The sequence below is a fragment of the Podarcis melisellensis genome, assembly GCF_964234715.1.
Source record: "Podarcis melisellensis genome assembly, chromosome: 2".
Lineage (NCBI taxonomy): Eukaryota > Metazoa > Chordata > Lepidosauria > Squamata > Lacertidae > Podarcis > Podarcis melisellensis.
The window spans coordinates 6475109-6492505 of record NC_138529.1 but is presented as its reverse complement, the minus strand read 5'-3'; the positions used below and the strand labels follow the sequence as shown (position 1 = coordinate 6492505).

Genomic DNA, 17397 nt, shown 5'->3' with positions numbered 1-17397 from the left:
GAGTCCTTTGAGGCATGTAGAGAGTTGGAGTCTGAGCAAGGAGGCTTAGAGGCGCCAACTGTAGTGTTTGCAGGTTTTTTCACCCATGTTCCCAATATACGTGATTTCACTTAAACACGTGGTGCCTCGGAACATAATCCCGGTGTAAAATGGGGAGTTGCCTCTATTAAGTTTAACTTTGCTGAGCGTTTTAACTCCAGATAGGGAGTTTCCACCAGGGATTACCTCGGCCTCCACCAACCGGTTGATTATTGTCTCCAGAGTCTCATGCTTGTAACACTTGAGCACACCCTCAAAGTACTGTGAGCGATGCTGCAATGCCTTGGTCACCGTCACATCCAGGTTGTTGTACGTTTTCTCTGCTGCCAGGTTCTAGTCACAGAGAAGACAGACAAGGTGAGGAGATCTGGTGGCATACTTGACCTTCATGCCACTCCCAAAGTCTGTTCCCCCCATGTCCATGTGCACCCCGGGCTGCAAGAATGTGGGAGAATGTTTCTCCCCACTCTGTGAAATTAGAATCTGCATGGTGCGCTTCCATGCTAGGGCTGCTTGCAGCACATTTACAGAAGATAAGACAGAAAGACCAGAGGCGCATTCCTTGCAACAATACAGGATCATTCTTTCATCAGTGCTCTGTGGTGCCAACACAAGTTAGACCCAGCCAGCAGCTGCATTGTAGAATGTCAACAAAAGTAAATTCCCACAGGTGATTTAAGGGAGTGAGCCAAGTCATGTTCCATGGAGGAAAGGGGTGGGACTCCAAGGTCACAAAGGCCACATTCACACCCTACATTTAAAGTACTGCAATGCCACTTAAACTGGTCGTAGTTTCCCCCAAATAATTTTGGGAGCTGCAGTTTGCCTCCTAGCAACTCCCAGCACCCTTAATGAATTATAGCTCCCAGAATTCTTTGGGAGAAGCTATAACTGCTTAAGGTGATCCCATAGTAACTTAAATGTGTGATGTTAATGTGGTCTAAGCCAGCATGAGCCAAGGAAACATTACTTCCTGACTCTAGTCAACTGGACTCTGAGGAAAGCGCCACCAACCAAATTCTATTGGCTACTAGCCCACATCACCAACACTTTCTCTGCTGTGGGAAAGGAGAAACGGAGGCTTCCTGGCCCCTTTAACATCCAGAGCTTAAAACCACACCAGTTTTGCAGGTATGCCTAACACCCAAATGGAGCCCCGTGAAAAATATTTGGGGAGAAAGGGCCTGCAAGCAAGGCAAAATGTACTCCCATGCACAGAAACATAGAATTGCAGAGCTGAAAGAGACCCACGGGTCATCTAGTCCAACCCTCTGCAAAGCAGGAATCTTTTTGCCCACTGCGGGGCTCAAACCCACGACCCTGAGATTAAGAGCCTCATGCTCTACCAATTGAGCTATCCCAGCTGCATTCATCAAAGACAGGGGAGATACTTACAATGACATCAAACTTGGAGTAAATGTCTACAACCCGGCCTGAAAGACAGAGATAGGAGTTTTGTGAGGTGATCTCAATATTTTACTCGCTTCCCTCCTGATATCGTATGTTGTTCATATCTATGCTGCAATGATTGTTTTGGCTGCACTACGCCCCACAATTTGGAGTGCAATGCATTACAAGCAAAAAGCAGGTGTGTTAGAAAATGCGGCTTAGAGGATCAATGGCTGGAGGTGGTTCCGAGAAGAATAGCAACCCACACAGGGGAAAAACACTCTTGGGTCACTAGCCAATTAGAGCTTGGCAGAGGAAGAAATTCTTTTCTGACCCACACATAGTAGCCAGATCCTGAACATGAACAGTTATTATTTCATGGGTGCAGACCCTGACCTTTCAACAAACAAACAAAAATGAGCACGTAAAGCATTCTATAATCGTTTTTTTAAAAATAAACCAAACTAAATAAACAGCCAAGAGAAACCACACATACAGTTTTATATAACACCAGTACAGAATCTTCCTAAAATAATTTCCTAAGCTCCATAAATCCATATAATTTCCAAAAATACAGCAAAATACAGCAAATTTTCTTCCTTTATTTAATTATTATAAAAGGTATTTAAGTATAATAATAATTATACTATAGTACTATAACATTACAATAATTATAATTATAATAATATAAAAATTATATTATAATTATATTATAAATTATATTATAAAAATGTATTTAATTATTATAAAATGTTGTCTTCCCTCTGCTTATAATGTACACCAGTTATTCTGCATAGCTGATATACATGGGTTTGAGCTAATCCTTTCTTTATTAAATTGTGTACCACACCATAAGATACTCTTTAAACTTGCTAAAATATTAATCTGTTCTAAGACCAATAACTTGTCAGGATAGAACCACATTCTCAGGTGAGCAATTATAGCCTCTTCATAATATATTGTAATAGGTGGAACGGCTATCTCTCCATTTTTATTCCTCTGAGTTTTTATGGCTACTTTTTTCATTTGCCAAATAACATCCTTAAAGCTCCTTTGCTAGTTATCAAGAATTTCAGGAAGAACTCTTTACCATTAAAGAGTTCAATAGTATGAATATAACTTTTGGTAGGATTATCATATTTAGAACCATGGTTTTCTTTAGCCAAGGTGTATTCCACTGTGGCCAACAGTTCAATTCACTTTTAACTTCAAGTATCAACTTTTAATGATTGTATTTAGATAGATTATTTAGATCTTGTGATATCTATCTACCCAGGTATCTGAAGAAGTGTGCATGCACACGAAAGCTCATACCAATAACAAACTTAGTTGGTCTCTAAGGTGCTACTGGAAGGAATTTTTTTATTTTGTTTTGACTACGGCAGACCAACATACCTACCTGTATCTACCCAGACATTTGACTAGGGAATCTTTCCAAGGTATTTTAGATCACTTTGTAATTATATCGTTGGGAAAGTTGTTCAAGTTAAAAGGCTTAACTTATCCAGTTCTTATTTTTAACACAGTGCACCTTCTTGTTCACACTGCGGTTTCCAAGAGACTATATATAATCCACTGATAGACAAGAAGTTCTTGAACCCTGACTGTCTACATTGGCTGAGCTCCACTCCCTGCAGAGATGCACCTCACCTGACTCATCCACCACAGGCAACGCAGAAACCCGCTGTTGTACAAAGATGCCCAGCGCCACATAAACAGGGGTGTTGGTATTGACCATGGCAATATTTTCGTAGGTGCCAATCTTCAGCTCCTCGATGCTTTTGGACATGAATTCTGGCTTGGGAAACTCTGCAATCTGCAGGATAAGAAGATACAGTTTCTTATAGCAACCTGGAACTCTGTGGACAAAAAGGAACAAGATGGCACCTCACAGCTATGCCAAACAGCTCCGGGGCAGAGGGACGGGGGAGGAATGCAGCAATGCCAGCCGTAAATATTCGAGCTGGCCTGCGCCAGGGGTCACTCACAAACAGCTTGAGGAACTTGAGGATACGCTTGTGGGTCAGGATGTACAGCGTGTTCCCAGAGTCAGGGTCGATGACAGGCAGGCGGTGGATCTTGTTCCGGATCAAGGAGGTGACTGCATCATACAGGCTGGAAGTCACAAGTTTGGGGGAAGCATATCACAGATGAGAAGCAACAAGGGCACCCAGGAGCCTGACAAGGGATGTGTCAAAAGCTCAGGGAGAGGGGGAGAGAGAAAGAGGAGGTGCATCTGGGATTCTTGGAGGAGAGGCAATGACTTCTGGGTTTTGCTCTATTTAATTGATGGTCCAACCTATCCCAAGGAGAGGACAGAGGGAGAAGGAAGACACCGGTGAGAGCTGGGAAGGAAGGCTGCCACAAGTGAGAGGTGTAGCTAGTATTTATCTTGCTAAGTCACTTTGAGACTTTTGTATATAAGTGACTAACAGACATAATAAATACTAAATACTTAAAGAATAGCACCACCATCTGAGGCATGTAAGTGAATTGTGGTGAACCACTGTGGAATGACAATTACCGTACTCACAACTGTTCATTTGATATCTTGTAATCCATTTTGGGCACCATTTTGTGGGAAAGTCACTCACAAACAGATGATGAAAATCAGTTGCATATACTGTATGTAACACTAATGTCTCACAACAAATGAAACATCTGTAGAAAACACAACTTGAAAAAGAGACAATGCACATATCTTTGTAAACTAATAAATCTTTAATAAAAAACATATTTTTAAAAAATCAGTTGCATATTGGGGGGAATCCATCTCACAATTCCTTCCTCTTGACTGGGAAAGTTGGCCAGATGGGAATCCAAGTAGTCCCAGGAACATAATAATGAGTTAATATCATAATCTCATAGACCTTATGGGGGGCCTAGAACAGGAATAGCCTATTTCTCTATTCTCTGGGGCTGCTCTAGTTTCCAGACAGCAGCCAGGGAGGGAGGAGGGCAAAAGTGTACTTTGTCACACACACAAAAATCCATACAGGTTGCCAGGTTTCTAAAGAAACTTGGCGGAACTACAGCAGGGATGTGGAAACTGTGGCTCTGGCTGCCCAACTCCCCTCAGCCCAAGCTGGCACAGCCAACGGTCAGGAATTATGGGAGTTGTAGTCCAACAACACCAGGAGTACTCAAGGTTCCCCACCCCTGCAGAAAGGGCTTACTTTCATGCAGCAACACATGGGATCAAGCACAGCTGTGACATTACAGACAAAAATCAAAGAGAGAGGTGTTACACTGAAGTGCAGTCCCTCCTTCTCTCTTGTACAACGTATCGCTATGAGTAAATAGTTTCGTATCGCTATGAGTAAATAGTTTACCACACCTCAACTGAAATTTGGTGGGACCAGCAGGGTTCAAATAAAAATTGCTCAGCCTGTAGGCCGCTAGTTGCCCATCTATGCCATAAAGCAAGTTCACCATCTTTCAGCATCAGTTCCTCATCTGTAATGCAGCAATAATAGTCACCTCCTTTTTACAGAACTATGGTGAGAGGAACTCTAATAAAGACTGTAGATCAGTGATATCCACTCAAAAGCATTTAAATGAAGTGTTTGTGTATTCTGTAATTTATCCTTGTCTCTTAAGGGACCATTTCTTTTCAGCTTGCAAATTATTTTGTGGCAAGGAATGGACTTAAGGTGCAGGGCAGAAAGCTTTCTAGGGAAGAACTATGTAGAATCCCACTATTGTCTAGCCTTCCCTAAAAACTGTCCCCTTGTTTCTAAATTATTTCTCCTCATAACCAAGAGAGCTAGAAACTTGGTTCATAACACTCTGTCACAAGAGACTAGGGCCCTGCAGGACCTGACATCTTTCCGCAGGGCCTGCAAGACAGAGTTGTTCCACCAAGCCTTTGGTCAGGGCGCAGCCTGACTCCCTCCTCTGGCAACCTGCACAGAATTTTGCTTAATCGGTTGCCATCAATTTGATTTTAATTAATTTTTATAATGAAATATTTTTAGAATGTGTGATTATTTGACTGTTTGATTATTTGATTGTTGTTAGCCGCCCTGAGCCCGGCTTCGGCTGCGGAGGGCGGGATATAAATAAAATTTATTATTATAAAAGAGAAGCTGAGGTTCTCAGGGTGCCGATATTGCATGTAGATGCATACAGTACCCACATGTGTATGGCCCAAAGTGTATGGGGTTGTATCCAATGAAGTCATAGAATCATAGAATCATAGTCGCCTGGTTTGCACAAGGGCTTCCCCCTAACCAGTGGAATTTCTGCTCCTTCTACGACCCCATGCATACACACACAAATTATGTGGGGAGAAGAGGGGAAGGGGAAGTTGCATTGCACAAGGGGCTGTCCTTCCGCCAATGGGAGAGCTTCGCTAGATACAAGCCAAAGCCCTCTCTCTATGCCTTTAGCTTGGCACCAGTCACCTGCTTTTCTGTGGGTACTTTCATCACAGGGCTTGTGGCCTGAGCAACTCAGGAGGTACTGGAGAGGAAAGGAGATCAGAATGCGCTTGTGCAGAGGACCACCAAGGCACAAGAGGCAGATCACTACAGTCCAGGGGCAAGAGATGACTGAGGAATCCACTGACCGGTGGCGGCTTTGGCAGGGCAAAATGAGGAGGCTGCCAGATGGGGCGGTGGTAGAAAGCAAGAACATGGCAAGACTTTTTTTTTTAAAAAATGCAGACAGAGTTTAGCCCCCAACCACATATGGGCAGAGCTTCTTACCTGGCACTAGGTGAAATGCAGACCAGGGGCTTGAAGGAGTCCTGCAGGTAGACTTCTGTATGTGGGAGAAAAAGTCTCAGTTATGCAATGGAACCAAAGTGTTGGGAGGCAGCAGAGGAAACACAGATACTGCGTTATCCTCAGGGTCCCTTCCAACTCTACAATTCTATGATTCTATGCCATAGCTGTCAACTTACAGATTTGAAAATAAGGGACCGGCAGCCTTGAAAATAAGGGACCAGAAGCCAAAATAAGGGACCTGCAGCCTCACCTGTTCCAAGCACTCCAGTCTTCCTGTCCTCCTGCAATCTGGTCAAACTCACGCTGATAGCTTCGAGAACACTGTCCAACCAACTTTGTAACCAGAGGTTCAACTGAATAGAATCTGAATCACATGCACCACAAGGCCTATGCATCAACTTAAAATGGCTGCCCGGCCTGGCTTTGCACTGCAAAGTTTGCAGCAGCACGTGCAACAAAATGGCATCCAGCATTCAAAAAACCCCTCAGCTTGCATTAACTAGCCAAACACAAGGCATGCAAGCTCCACCCGCCAGTCGTTCTTAGACTTCTTATTGGGTGAGCAACACAGCCAAGCAACACAGTTGGAGCCTCCCTCCTCCCTGGCCGGCAGGGAGGGAGGGAGAGGAGCTGCTTCCTTTGAAATTTAAGGGACATCATTTAAGGGACATCCATCAATAAAGGACAGCAGCAGGACATGGCGCTGGAATAAGGGACTGTCCCTTCAAATAAGGGACACTTGCCAGCTATGTTCTATGCATGGGGAGCAAGAGAAACCTACAGCTCCTCCTGCTGGCCAGGGGAAGGAGGGCATGAATTGGAAACCATGGAGGAAGAAAAGCGCTTTGCCAAATGCATAGCAACTCCTTCTCCACCAAGGCTGGACACACTCGACACATATTCTTCTGGTTCTAATTCTTGCCCTCCAGAAGTGCTCCGTACTGTATTTGCCCCACACCATCACCCTCCTTCTCCTCACCTCGCCATGTTTCGATCTTGTGCTCCTCCAGCTCATAGATCTGCACCTGCAGACACCAGAATCAGAGCAGATCATCAATGCAACGGAATCACAGGTCTTTGGGCCACCTCTGCAAGTGTTGGGAGCTCCAGCTTGCTTTGGGAACTCAGGGTGGAATTTAATATCCCAGCTATGGAAGAAGTCGTTCCCCCACCAATATCAGAGGCAGGACCCAGCTGACTAGAGCTCTGGACTCCAGAGAGTAACATCAGTGTCTACAATGAGTGAAGAGCTTATTGCTGCTGTGTCCTTTTTCTTTTCTTTTCACTGAATGTATTATTTTTAGATTTGTTACACTCTGTTTTGTACTGCTAACCATCCTGGAACTGACTGGAGCATAGAAATTATTGAACAGAATAGAAAAACCCTCCTGAGACCAAAACTGAAGTCCAGCCCCAAACTCACCCTCTCTCATCTGTATGTTCCCACTCACTCATTGCAGAGGAAAACTTTCAGAAGTCCTAGGGGCTAGAAACTTGTTCTTGGGAAACTCAAAATAGTCAAGATTCCATGTCAGCTGACAATTCTGTATTAAAGACCACTTTCCGGACAAAATCATCTCAGTATATATTGGCCTTTTTTAACGTAGAAGGGGATGATATTGCCCAAAATGTACTTACCATGGCTGATTTGTAATAGCGATGCAGGATGTTGATGAAATCCGTGATTGTGAGCATTCCTATACGGCAGAGAAAAGGGAGGAAAGAGTTCAGCTTAAGCAGCCGACGGGGTGGGCAGGAAGACAAAAGATATCTGCCTTGTGTGCTTCAGAGGAGATACACTTACCTACAAAGCTTTGTGTTTTGCTGTCCCAGAGTGGGGCGGCTCTCACACCATTAGTCACCAGCGCAAAGAAGGCTTTCTTGACCTGAAAGTCAAACAAAAAGTACAGTCACACAGCAGGGCCAATTCAACTACTCGATTCCGTTATTGGAAGCCAGCTCAAAGACTCTGTCCCACTTATGCAGAAACCCTGCTCCTGTCTGTGGGCGTCCCCACTTTGTGGCCAACTGTTAAGAAGGAATGAGGCTTTGGCTAGGAATCTTGGAAGGCTGCTAGAGGCTCCTCCTCCTCTGCCCTCTGGAAGAACATGGTGCTACTCACCTGCAGAGAAGTGTCAAAGACCACAAGCTTGGAGCTCGTTGGAATGAGGTCGTAGCAGCGATGCGATTTCATGAAGCATGTGTAGATGCCACTGCCGGAATCCTCATCTGCTGCAGAAACAAGAACAAGGGGCCTATGAGTGCAGACTGCCAAAACGCTCTTCACCTCTCAAAAGGGAACAGAAGGCAAAGGAGGAGCATGAGATTTGGAGTTTTCTGTGGTGCAGAAGCAGTGGAAGTCTGCAGAGCAGGAGTTCCCATTCATCCGAGGGTTAGAATACACTAGAATTATGTCTCATTATTATTTATTTTTGTATATCCTCATTGCTTTACAGAATAATATAAGCTGGGTGTGGGGAGGGAGAGAGAGCCCTGCCTCAAGGAGCTTACAATAGAACAGCAATGATATTATTCTCAGGACTAAATCTGCCATGCATTAAAACACTCACGGAAATCAAGCAAATCTGCATTTCGTTGTATAGCCTTTTACACCTTCCATTCTGCTGTTTCTACCCACCAAGGAATTAGAGCACCCATGACTCCTTCCAACCCGTCCTGGTTCAGGCCTTTCTCCTGAGTTTCCCAGCTTATCTCCACAGCCATGCAATATCATTTGCTTTCAAAAACTGGAGCTAGAGATTCTCAGGATGCTGAGGCCACACTACTACCGAGCAGGAGGCTGGGAGACTACCTGAAGGCCTGCCCTGGGAAGGAAAGCGTCTTAAAGAGACGAGAAGCTATGAACCTAAAAAGGGGTAGTGGCCGTTCCTGGAAAGGCAGCAATTGCATCCTTTACTTCTGCTCTGAATTGCTCAGACAGCCACTTTGGGTGGGAAAATGATATTTTGGCTTGTTCTGGAGAGAAAGACGGTGATGAAGAAACCCTCGACTTTTGGTGAGGTGGCAATGCAAGGCTCAATGGTCTAGAGCAGAAGGGCTGGACCACAGCTCCCATCATTCCTGACCATTAGCCATGCTAGTAAAGGCTGATGAGAGCTGGAGTCCCAGGGCTGCAGGTTCCCCCTGCCTGGTCTAGAGTGACCTACTCTGGGGATCGAGGAGTAAGCCTGAGGGGTGTAGGAAGGCATATAGAAAAAATGTCAAAGTTCAGTAAGTCTCAGAGTGCGAAAACACATGACAATGAGTCAGCCTATGGCCAAGGGAAAGTGTCCACAAATCACTATCTTACCAGTGACAAGTGATTCCAAGCCAAATGCTCAACAGCCTTATCCACCCTTTCACTGGGCCTGGGACTCATGTGAACGGTGGTTTGAGAAAGAAAAAATTGCAGTGAGTCTTTCCCTTCATTCCTTTTCGTAGTCAAGCCTCTGTGCAAGTGAGATACAACTCCACTTCTCCAGGCCTTACAATCATAGAGTTGGAGGGCACACAAAGATAATCAAGTCCAACCTCCTGCAATGCAGGAAGCTTTTGCCTAACTCACAACCCTGAGATTAAGAGTCTCATGCTCTCGTACCAACTGAGCTATCCCTGAAGGCACAAAGGAGCACCTAAGACTTGGGAGTGAAGTCTTTTCCTGCTGTTTCTTATTTTCTTTTTTTTTTCTTTTTTCTTATTTTCTTTCCCCACCCCACCCAAACATGAATGAGGGAAATCCCCGACTTTTCCCCCCCCCAAGACCTTTAAGGATGCCAGAAGACTTGTGGGTGGTGATGGCAAGGAAAAATGGAGGCTGGTTTGTAAGCCAAGCAAATATTGGTGGAGCCATGGTCAAAGTAAGCCAGAATCCCTTAGGAAAACCTGTGAGAGCCTGTGAGCATCCTATCATCCAGGAGGGTCTTGCTGACTGAAAGGTGAACAGTGCTCTCCAAAGGCACATTTCAAGCACCGTATCTTCATAATGTCATCACACGCATAGACCATCCTCTGCTCAGCACCCCACAGCATCCTCCCGAGGTGTGACACTCACCTTCTGACAAGGGCAGGCTTTTCTCCAGTCCACTCTCAGGAACAGTGGCCTGCAAAGAATAAAACACAGAGAAATAGGAGATCAGGGGTGATTAGCTACAACTCCTCCAGCATCCTGCAGCGGCCAACATGGACAATGGTCAGGAATTATGGGAGGTGTAGCTGAATGTCACCTAGAGAGCCACAGCTTCCCCAAATCTGAGCTAAGGGGAGATTGATTGATTGACTGACTGACTGACTGACTGACACACACACACACACACACACACAAAAGACAGACACATGCAAGAGAGATGCTTGACTGCAACTATTGTATGAACAGTTCAGAAAGGAAAGAAACATCTTGGGCATCCAGGCTACCGGGATTTGAATGGGTTCATATTCCTTTTCAGCCATGAAGCTCAGCTTGTCGCTATTACTCAGCCTAGTTACTTCACAGGATGGTTAGGATGATGCAAGGAAGAAAACTTACGTACGCACAGATACAGCCCATGCACACACACAAGTCCACAAAGCACGTGGTGGCACAGCAGGAAGACATCCCTCAGAGAGCGCTTGTGTGTGTGAAGGGGGAGGACATTCTCATTTTTTATGTCCAGGATGCAACTATGCATCCCACAGCTGACCCCGAACAAGACTGCTGGCAGTCCCTTTGCTGTCCAATTAAGACTTCCAGTTCAGGAGACCCACCTCCTTAAAGTCAGGGAATGTGAGCACAGAGGAAATGCTGACAATCACACTTCTGCAGGCTCCTTCCCAGCAGCTGGAAGGGTGGATCTGTGCCCTCGGTGACTCCTGTCCCCTCTCCCACGAAAACTTCATTATGTTCCCACAATGGTCAGCATAGTTTCCAGGGCATGACAAACCCCAGCTGTCCACTTCCAAGCTGGGAAGGAAGCCGCCACCATTCAAAACTTGCCCAGAGAGCCTGGTCATATTAAAATAGGAAAGGTCTTCACAGCAAAGGGAAGTGTGGCCAAGCCTCACCTGAGCAACAAAACCTGTACAGTACAATTTAAAGCTGAACTCTGGGCCAAGATTCTTGCTGCAGTCCAACCAGGAGTCTGCCTACAGAAAGACGTTTGTCTACCTCACACACACAAAACGGTGTTTACAGGAGAAAATGTAAGCCAAAGATAACCAGAAAAGCAGGCTTCCCAAGCAGATTGCACTGGTTGAAACCAAAACCAGCAAACATCTTGCTGCAGGTGACAAGAAGGTGTTCTAGATGAATTTGCGCTGAACAAAATTATTTCAGAAATGTGAAGGGTGCAAAATTCTTCCATGTTTTCAGTCTTAAGGACTACAAGTAAATCAAAGAAAATCCAGATTGTTGGACACACAGAAGTTCTCAGGAAATGTAACTTTCACAGCAGCATTCAAACTTCATCACAGTTTTCTTAACATACGGTACATTCTGCAGGATGTGGGTGATCAGCCTGTAGCCTTCAGTACAGACATAGGAACTCCAGAACAGTTCTACATGGCCTCTGATTAAACGTTAATCAAGAGACCTCCGGGTATAGGGCAGTATATAAATTCAATAAATCATCATCATCATGGCATGTGAAAACATCTGCACATAGCCTCTCTTGTAAGGATGTGGGGGGAAATATTTTCAAGAAAAAGAAGGTTTCCACAGGGTAAGTTTCTCTTTTGATTTTGCATAATTGAAGCTGCTCCAGAAACCTACTAAAGGGCAAGATACTACAGGAAGGAAGTAGCTGGAGGAATGGCTTATGGTTTCAGTTGTCTGTCTCTACACAAATGCACAGGGTATGGGAAACAAGTAAGATTAATTGATAGGTAAAAAGGTAAAGGTACCCCTGCCCGTACGGGCCAGTCTTGACAGACTCTGGGGTTGTGCGCCCATCTCACTCAAGAGGCCAGGGGCCAGTGCTGTCCGGAGACACTTCCGGGTCACGTGGCCAGCGTGACATCGCTGCTCTGGCGAGCCAGAGCCGCACACGGAAACGCCATTTACCTTCCCGCTGGTAAGCGGTCCCTATTTATCTACTTGCACCCAGAGGTGCTTTCGAACTGCTAGGTTGGCAGGCGCTGGGACCGAGCAGCGGGAGCGCACCCCGCCGCAGGGATTCGATCCGCCGACCTTTCGATCGGCAAGTCCTAGGCGCTGAGGCTTTAACCCACAGCGCCACCTGCGTCCCGGATCAAGATTAATTGATACAGGATGGCAAATACGACCTGGTAGACATTACTGAAACCTGGTGCGATGAGACTGGAATGTAGGAATTGAGGGATATAACCTGTTCAAAAGGAATAGACCAAATAGGAAGGTAGGAGAAGTAGAATTATATGTAAAGGATGTGTACACTTGTGAAAAAATCCATGACGTGGAGCATGGAAAGCAGATTGAGAGTATATGAGTAAAAATTGTAGGAGAAAGAAACAACAGTTACCTTACTGTGGGTGAGTACTATAGACCACCAAGCCAGACTGAATACTTGGATGATGCCTTACTAGAGCAGATTACCAAACATTCAAAAAGGAGAGATATAGTAATCATGGTTGGACTAGATGTCCCTTGGGTCTCTTTCAACTCTCAAGATTCTATGAATTCAAATTGTTGGTGATGATCTTTAAAGCCCTAAACTGCCTTGGCCCCGTAGACCCGAAGGAGCCTCTTCACTTCCATTGTCCAGCCCAGACACTGAGGTGGTCCTTGCTCCGTGGGCCTCGTGGTGGTTCCCTCACTGCGAGACCTGAAGCTACAGGGAACCAGGCAGAGGGCCTGTCCTGGAGAATGCCCTCCCAGCAGAGGTCAAAGAGCTGAACGACTATATGATGTTTTGTAGACATCTGAAGGCAGCCCATTATACAGTGGTACCTCGGGTTAAGTACTTAATTTGTTCCAGAGGTCCGTTCTTAACCTGAAACTGTTCTTAACCTGAGGTACCACTTTAGCTAATGGGGCCTCCCGCTGCCGCCGCACCAATTTCTGTTCTCATCCTGGAGCAAAGTTTTTAACCCGAGGTACTATTTCTGGGTTAACAGAGTCTGTAACCTGAAGCGTATGTAACCTGAAGCGTATGTAACCCGAGGTACCACTGTAATGAAGTTTTTAATATTTGAATGTTTCACTGTGTTTTTATATTATTATATTTTGTTGGGAGCTGATTAAAAGTGGCTGGGGCAACCCAGTCAAATAGGCAGGGCAGTACAGTATTATTAATTATTATTATTATTATTATTATTACTACTACTACTACTACTACCACCAAGTTCATGCTCCGGGTAACTATAATTCCTTGAATGTCAGTTGCCATCACCTTTATAATTTTAAAAAGGATTATTACTTTTTTTTTGTTTCATATCTCATTTAAAAAGATAATTCGCGCTACAGAAGCCTCCATATACTTGCACATACTCCCAACTCAGGCACATATGCACAGGGATTATTTAACTACAGTCTCTGTATGAGTGTCTATCTGTACATAAACCCAACATTTAGCTTCAGCACACACTCTGGCTTCAAACACTACAGGCAGGCAATCTCACAAAGCGTGAGCAATACAGATAAATATCTGCATTTAAAAGAAAACTGTTCCGCTGCAACCCAGCACTTCCCCGTATATACGTAGCCTGCAAACCTATTGAGCCATCATCACCCATGTGTGCCAGCTCTCTTTGCTTGCCAGTGTCCAGAACTGGTGGGCTGTCACTCCTGCTGTAGTTCCACACCAGTTTGTGCGTCATGCAGGAGGCACCATTGGGGGATATAAATAAGAATTGGGATTAGACTAGGGAAGGTCACGGGCTCAGTGGCAACAAGCCTCTGCTCACATGTAGCAAACAGCAACAGAATTAGAGAGGAGACAGGCTCTCATGAGCATAGATAATTGGATTTAAAGGCAGCTGGAGAAATTGCCCTCCTCATGGACTCTGAAAAGTGTAGACTTTTCAGAGAACTTGAACATTTGCTGTGACAGTAAAGGCTTCTGGCCACTATTTCTACCGTTGGTATCTACGTAATAGTCACCAGAAAACAAGCTGAGCAGGCTTTATGGCTTCCTATTCCTGGCCACGCCTGAGCACACCAATAACAATTTCTACCATGCCATTGTTCCTCCCACAGTCTCCACAATACAGGAAAGAGGCACCCGGCAGCCAGGATTTTTGAAAAAAATTAAGCCATCTGAACAGGGCAGAGGCAACATTTCAAATTCCTTCCAGGGGCGCAAAGCTTTGGCAAATTATCAGGTTAGATCAAATGCCTCCAGTGAGATACACCACGACAAAGAATTATTAGTAACGCTTCAAGTAAGAATATCACAATACCTTCAAGGACAACAGACTGATACTTACAAAGCAAAACAAAAAGGGGCATGTTATTATGCTCCAATACCAATAAGTATTCTTCTTCCTGGGATTCTGAATGCAACCCAAACTTGAGGCACTCTCCTTTTTATGTTTAATTTTTACTTTTAACTAAATTGTATTTTCTTTCTCCATTTCCTTAGTTCTTACATGATACAGAATTCCATGTTTTTCATTTAATGAAAAGAAATATTAAATGAATATATTTAATGAAAAGAAATATTAAAAAGAAAAATTGAGGTGGATTAAAAAAGATGCTTCTGGCATAATAATGCCTCATAACGATTTTTATAAGAGAATGTTAATGGCATATTGCATTATGCTTGTTGCACTGAAGCATCGCTATGAATAGAACACACATTATCTTGAAAGAAGGATAAGTACAGAGGCAGAGCAGATATTTCATGATGCTGCAACATGCTAGGCCGCATCGCACCACATACCCATGTTTACTCAGAAGTAAATCTCATGGAGTTAATCTAACTCTGCAAAGGACTGTGACCTTTGCCTGCCCCACGTTCCCTCCAGGAGGAATCAGAAGACACTGCTGCTGTGCATCCCATCAGTGCACACAGTTCTGAGAGGTTAAGGCTGTATTTGCAGAGAAGTTACTTTTCCTGACAGCAGCTGCTCCCAAGGCAAATGGCTTCTTAGCAGTCCCAGTGGATGGGAAGCAGCACTGGCTCTGCCTCCTTTTCATTCCCAAAGAGGGAAGGAGGTGGCTAAGTTAACTTGCAATCCTATACCCAGTTAAAATAAGTGGGTTTTTTTCATTGTATCCTTAAGGAGAAGATATGCAACAGAGATCCAGATCAGCAAATGTACTTGAGGAGTTAATTGCATCTTAAAGCTTTTCAAATCAGTCACAGAAATAGCTGCTAGCATCTTTATGTGCCCCCACCAACACCCCAGACATTCTTTTACACCCCTATAGTTCTGTCTTAAGTATGAATAGTTACAAGCAGGCTGCAGTAACATTTGCATTGACAACCAGGAACAAGTTACTCTCACTCCACCTCAGCCCAGCCATTTACAATATGGGGATAACAACCAACTTATCTTTAGTGTCATCATGCAGGTGCAGGTTCCTAAGATAATTTACATGGAGCACTCTGCACACTCTAAAAGCACTACATAAAAGCAGCAATTACACACACACTATCTATGCACACACATATATAATATATGCATGTGCTCACTAGACCATTTTGATCAGCCTATATGGTACTACTACAGGTGCCACGTAATACCCATTCTGCACTTGTAAGAACTGGACCATTTAGTAATATGGCAGCTACGGAACTCCCAGCCTATTGAGAGCTCAAACAGGCGCCTCCACTGTACTCTGGAAAGATCCGGCACCTGCTGAAACCTCTCCTGTTTAGACAAGCCGACCCAGATGCTTAGGAAGTTGAAGTGATTCTAATCTGTTCTAGTCTTTTAACTTCTGCTTGTTTTAGGAGGGTCACGAACCTTTCTCGATTTCACGGTTTTATCTTTTTGTGAACTGCTTTGAGGCTTGGTTTGGTTTTTTCACAATCAAGAAGCGCATAAATTTTACGAAATAAAGTAGTCGGAGACATACAGCTACAGGTACTGGCACGACACACACCATCTAGCCCCGATGTGATAGCTCAGTCGGTAGAGCGCGAGACTCTTAGAGCTCCGGGTCCTGGGTTCGAGTTCCGCGCTGGGCAAAAGGGGCTGCACTGGACGACCCTCCAAGTCCCTTCCAACTCAACCATGATCCTGCAGCCTAGCTTAAAAGACCCCCACCCAATGAAGTCCCTGCGGCCCCCAGAGCTCTCTATTTAGGGTGGGGAAAGGGAGGAGCAGCAGGAAACCCCCCTCCTTGGAGCCGAGCGGAAGGAAGGAGGGAGGGAGCACGAGACGGAAAGTCCCGAGCCCCGCTGCCACTTACCGCCTCCATGATCCCCGCCGCTGCCCCCGTGAGAAGAGGTGGCGGCTCCCGCTCCAGTTACCGCCCAAGCATAAACCTGAGCGTCCGCCTTGACGCATCACTGCCCTCACTTCCGCCAGGACGCGGCGTCACGTGAACGGAAGCGGAAGGAACAAAAAAGAAAAGGGCGCCGCTCCACGTCCGGACGTAAAAATAAGGAGGTTTCCGCGCCCGCCCGCCTCCTTCCTCTATGGCTCCGCCCACCAAACCTGGGCACAAATCTCGCTCGAGGCGCAGAAGTCTAAGGATATAGACTCGTAGTTTTGGAAGGGATCCTCCCGGTCATCTAGTCCAACCCCCTGCAATGCCAGCAGTTCTTTAATTGCTGTGCCACACAGGCTTCCGGCTTCTCTGAAGGTAATAATTAACAGCAACATCAGTTATCCTCACCACACAAAAGAAGACCCAAGTTAGAAAGAGAATAAACTCCTGGCTCCTAAATTCTCCCTTGATGTTTCCACTATTTCCTGTGGGCAGCTGCCTCCAGGGAGTAATGGTGCCAAAAGTAACCAGGAAGCCCCCACTTCCTGATTTTAATCTAATTAAAACCATTAAATCTAATCTAAAATGGGTTAAAATTACCTGAGTTTCCTAAGCATCTGAGCTGTGACTTTGACTGTGGCAACCACCCAAGGGATCAGGAGGCATCTGTGGCCATTCAGACACTGTCGGACTACCAGCTCCCTGGGGCCAGTGAGCACTTGGGCATTCCCTGTTCTAGCCCAATTGTATCCCCTAATTTGGTCCTTGGAGCCCAAAACACCTGGAGAGCACCAGTTTTAGAGAAGGCTGCCTTACAGTCGCACAGTCTTAATAAAACATCCACTCTAGGGCTGCAGTCCTAATCCAATTTACCTGGGAGTAAACTCAGTTTAATTCAATAGCGCTTAC

At 45.1% G+C, this 17397-nt stretch overlaps 1 protein-coding gene across 2 annotated transcripts; it reads right to left on the bottom strand.

Moving 5' to 3' along the window:
* Positions 1 to 6: 6 nt before the first annotated feature.
* On the bottom strand, positions 7 to 16597 carry PRKAG1 (protein kinase AMP-activated non-catalytic subunit gamma 1). 2 transcript variants are annotated; one of them, XM_081900767.1, is made up of 11 exons: positions 16468 to 16597; positions 10210 to 10258; positions 8281 to 8390; positions 7963 to 8044; positions 7797 to 7855; positions 7138 to 7183; positions 6138 to 6192; positions 3417 to 3543; positions 3079 to 3244; positions 1435 to 1472; positions 7 to 372 (listed from the first exon to the last, which is right to left on the bottom strand). In XM_081900767.1, exons 1-11 carry the CDS (start codon positions 16474 to 16476, stop codon positions 46 to 48), a joined length of 1068 nt encoding a protein of 355 aa, XP_081756893.1. In that variant the 5' UTR covers positions 16477 to 16597; the 3' UTR covers positions 7 to 45. The 2 variants fall into 2 exon arrangements, with proteins under 2 accessions (XP_081756893.1, XP_081756894.1); XM_081900768.1 differs by having other exon boundaries at positions 8281 to 8387.
* Positions 16598 to 17397: the final 800 nt, after the last annotated feature.

Bases quoted from the DNA above. Each gene is read 5' to 3' on its own strand.
- PRKAG1 (XM_081900767.1), bottom strand. The intron at 7,856-7,962 runs GTAAGTGTATCT...TCTGCCGTATAG, and splicing joins CAAAACACAAAGCTTTGTAG to GAATGCTCACAATCACGGAT. The intron at 3,544-6,137 runs GTAAGAAGCTCT...TGTGACTTCCAG, and splicing joins TGCATTTCACCTAGTGCCAG to CCTGTATGATGCAGTCACCT.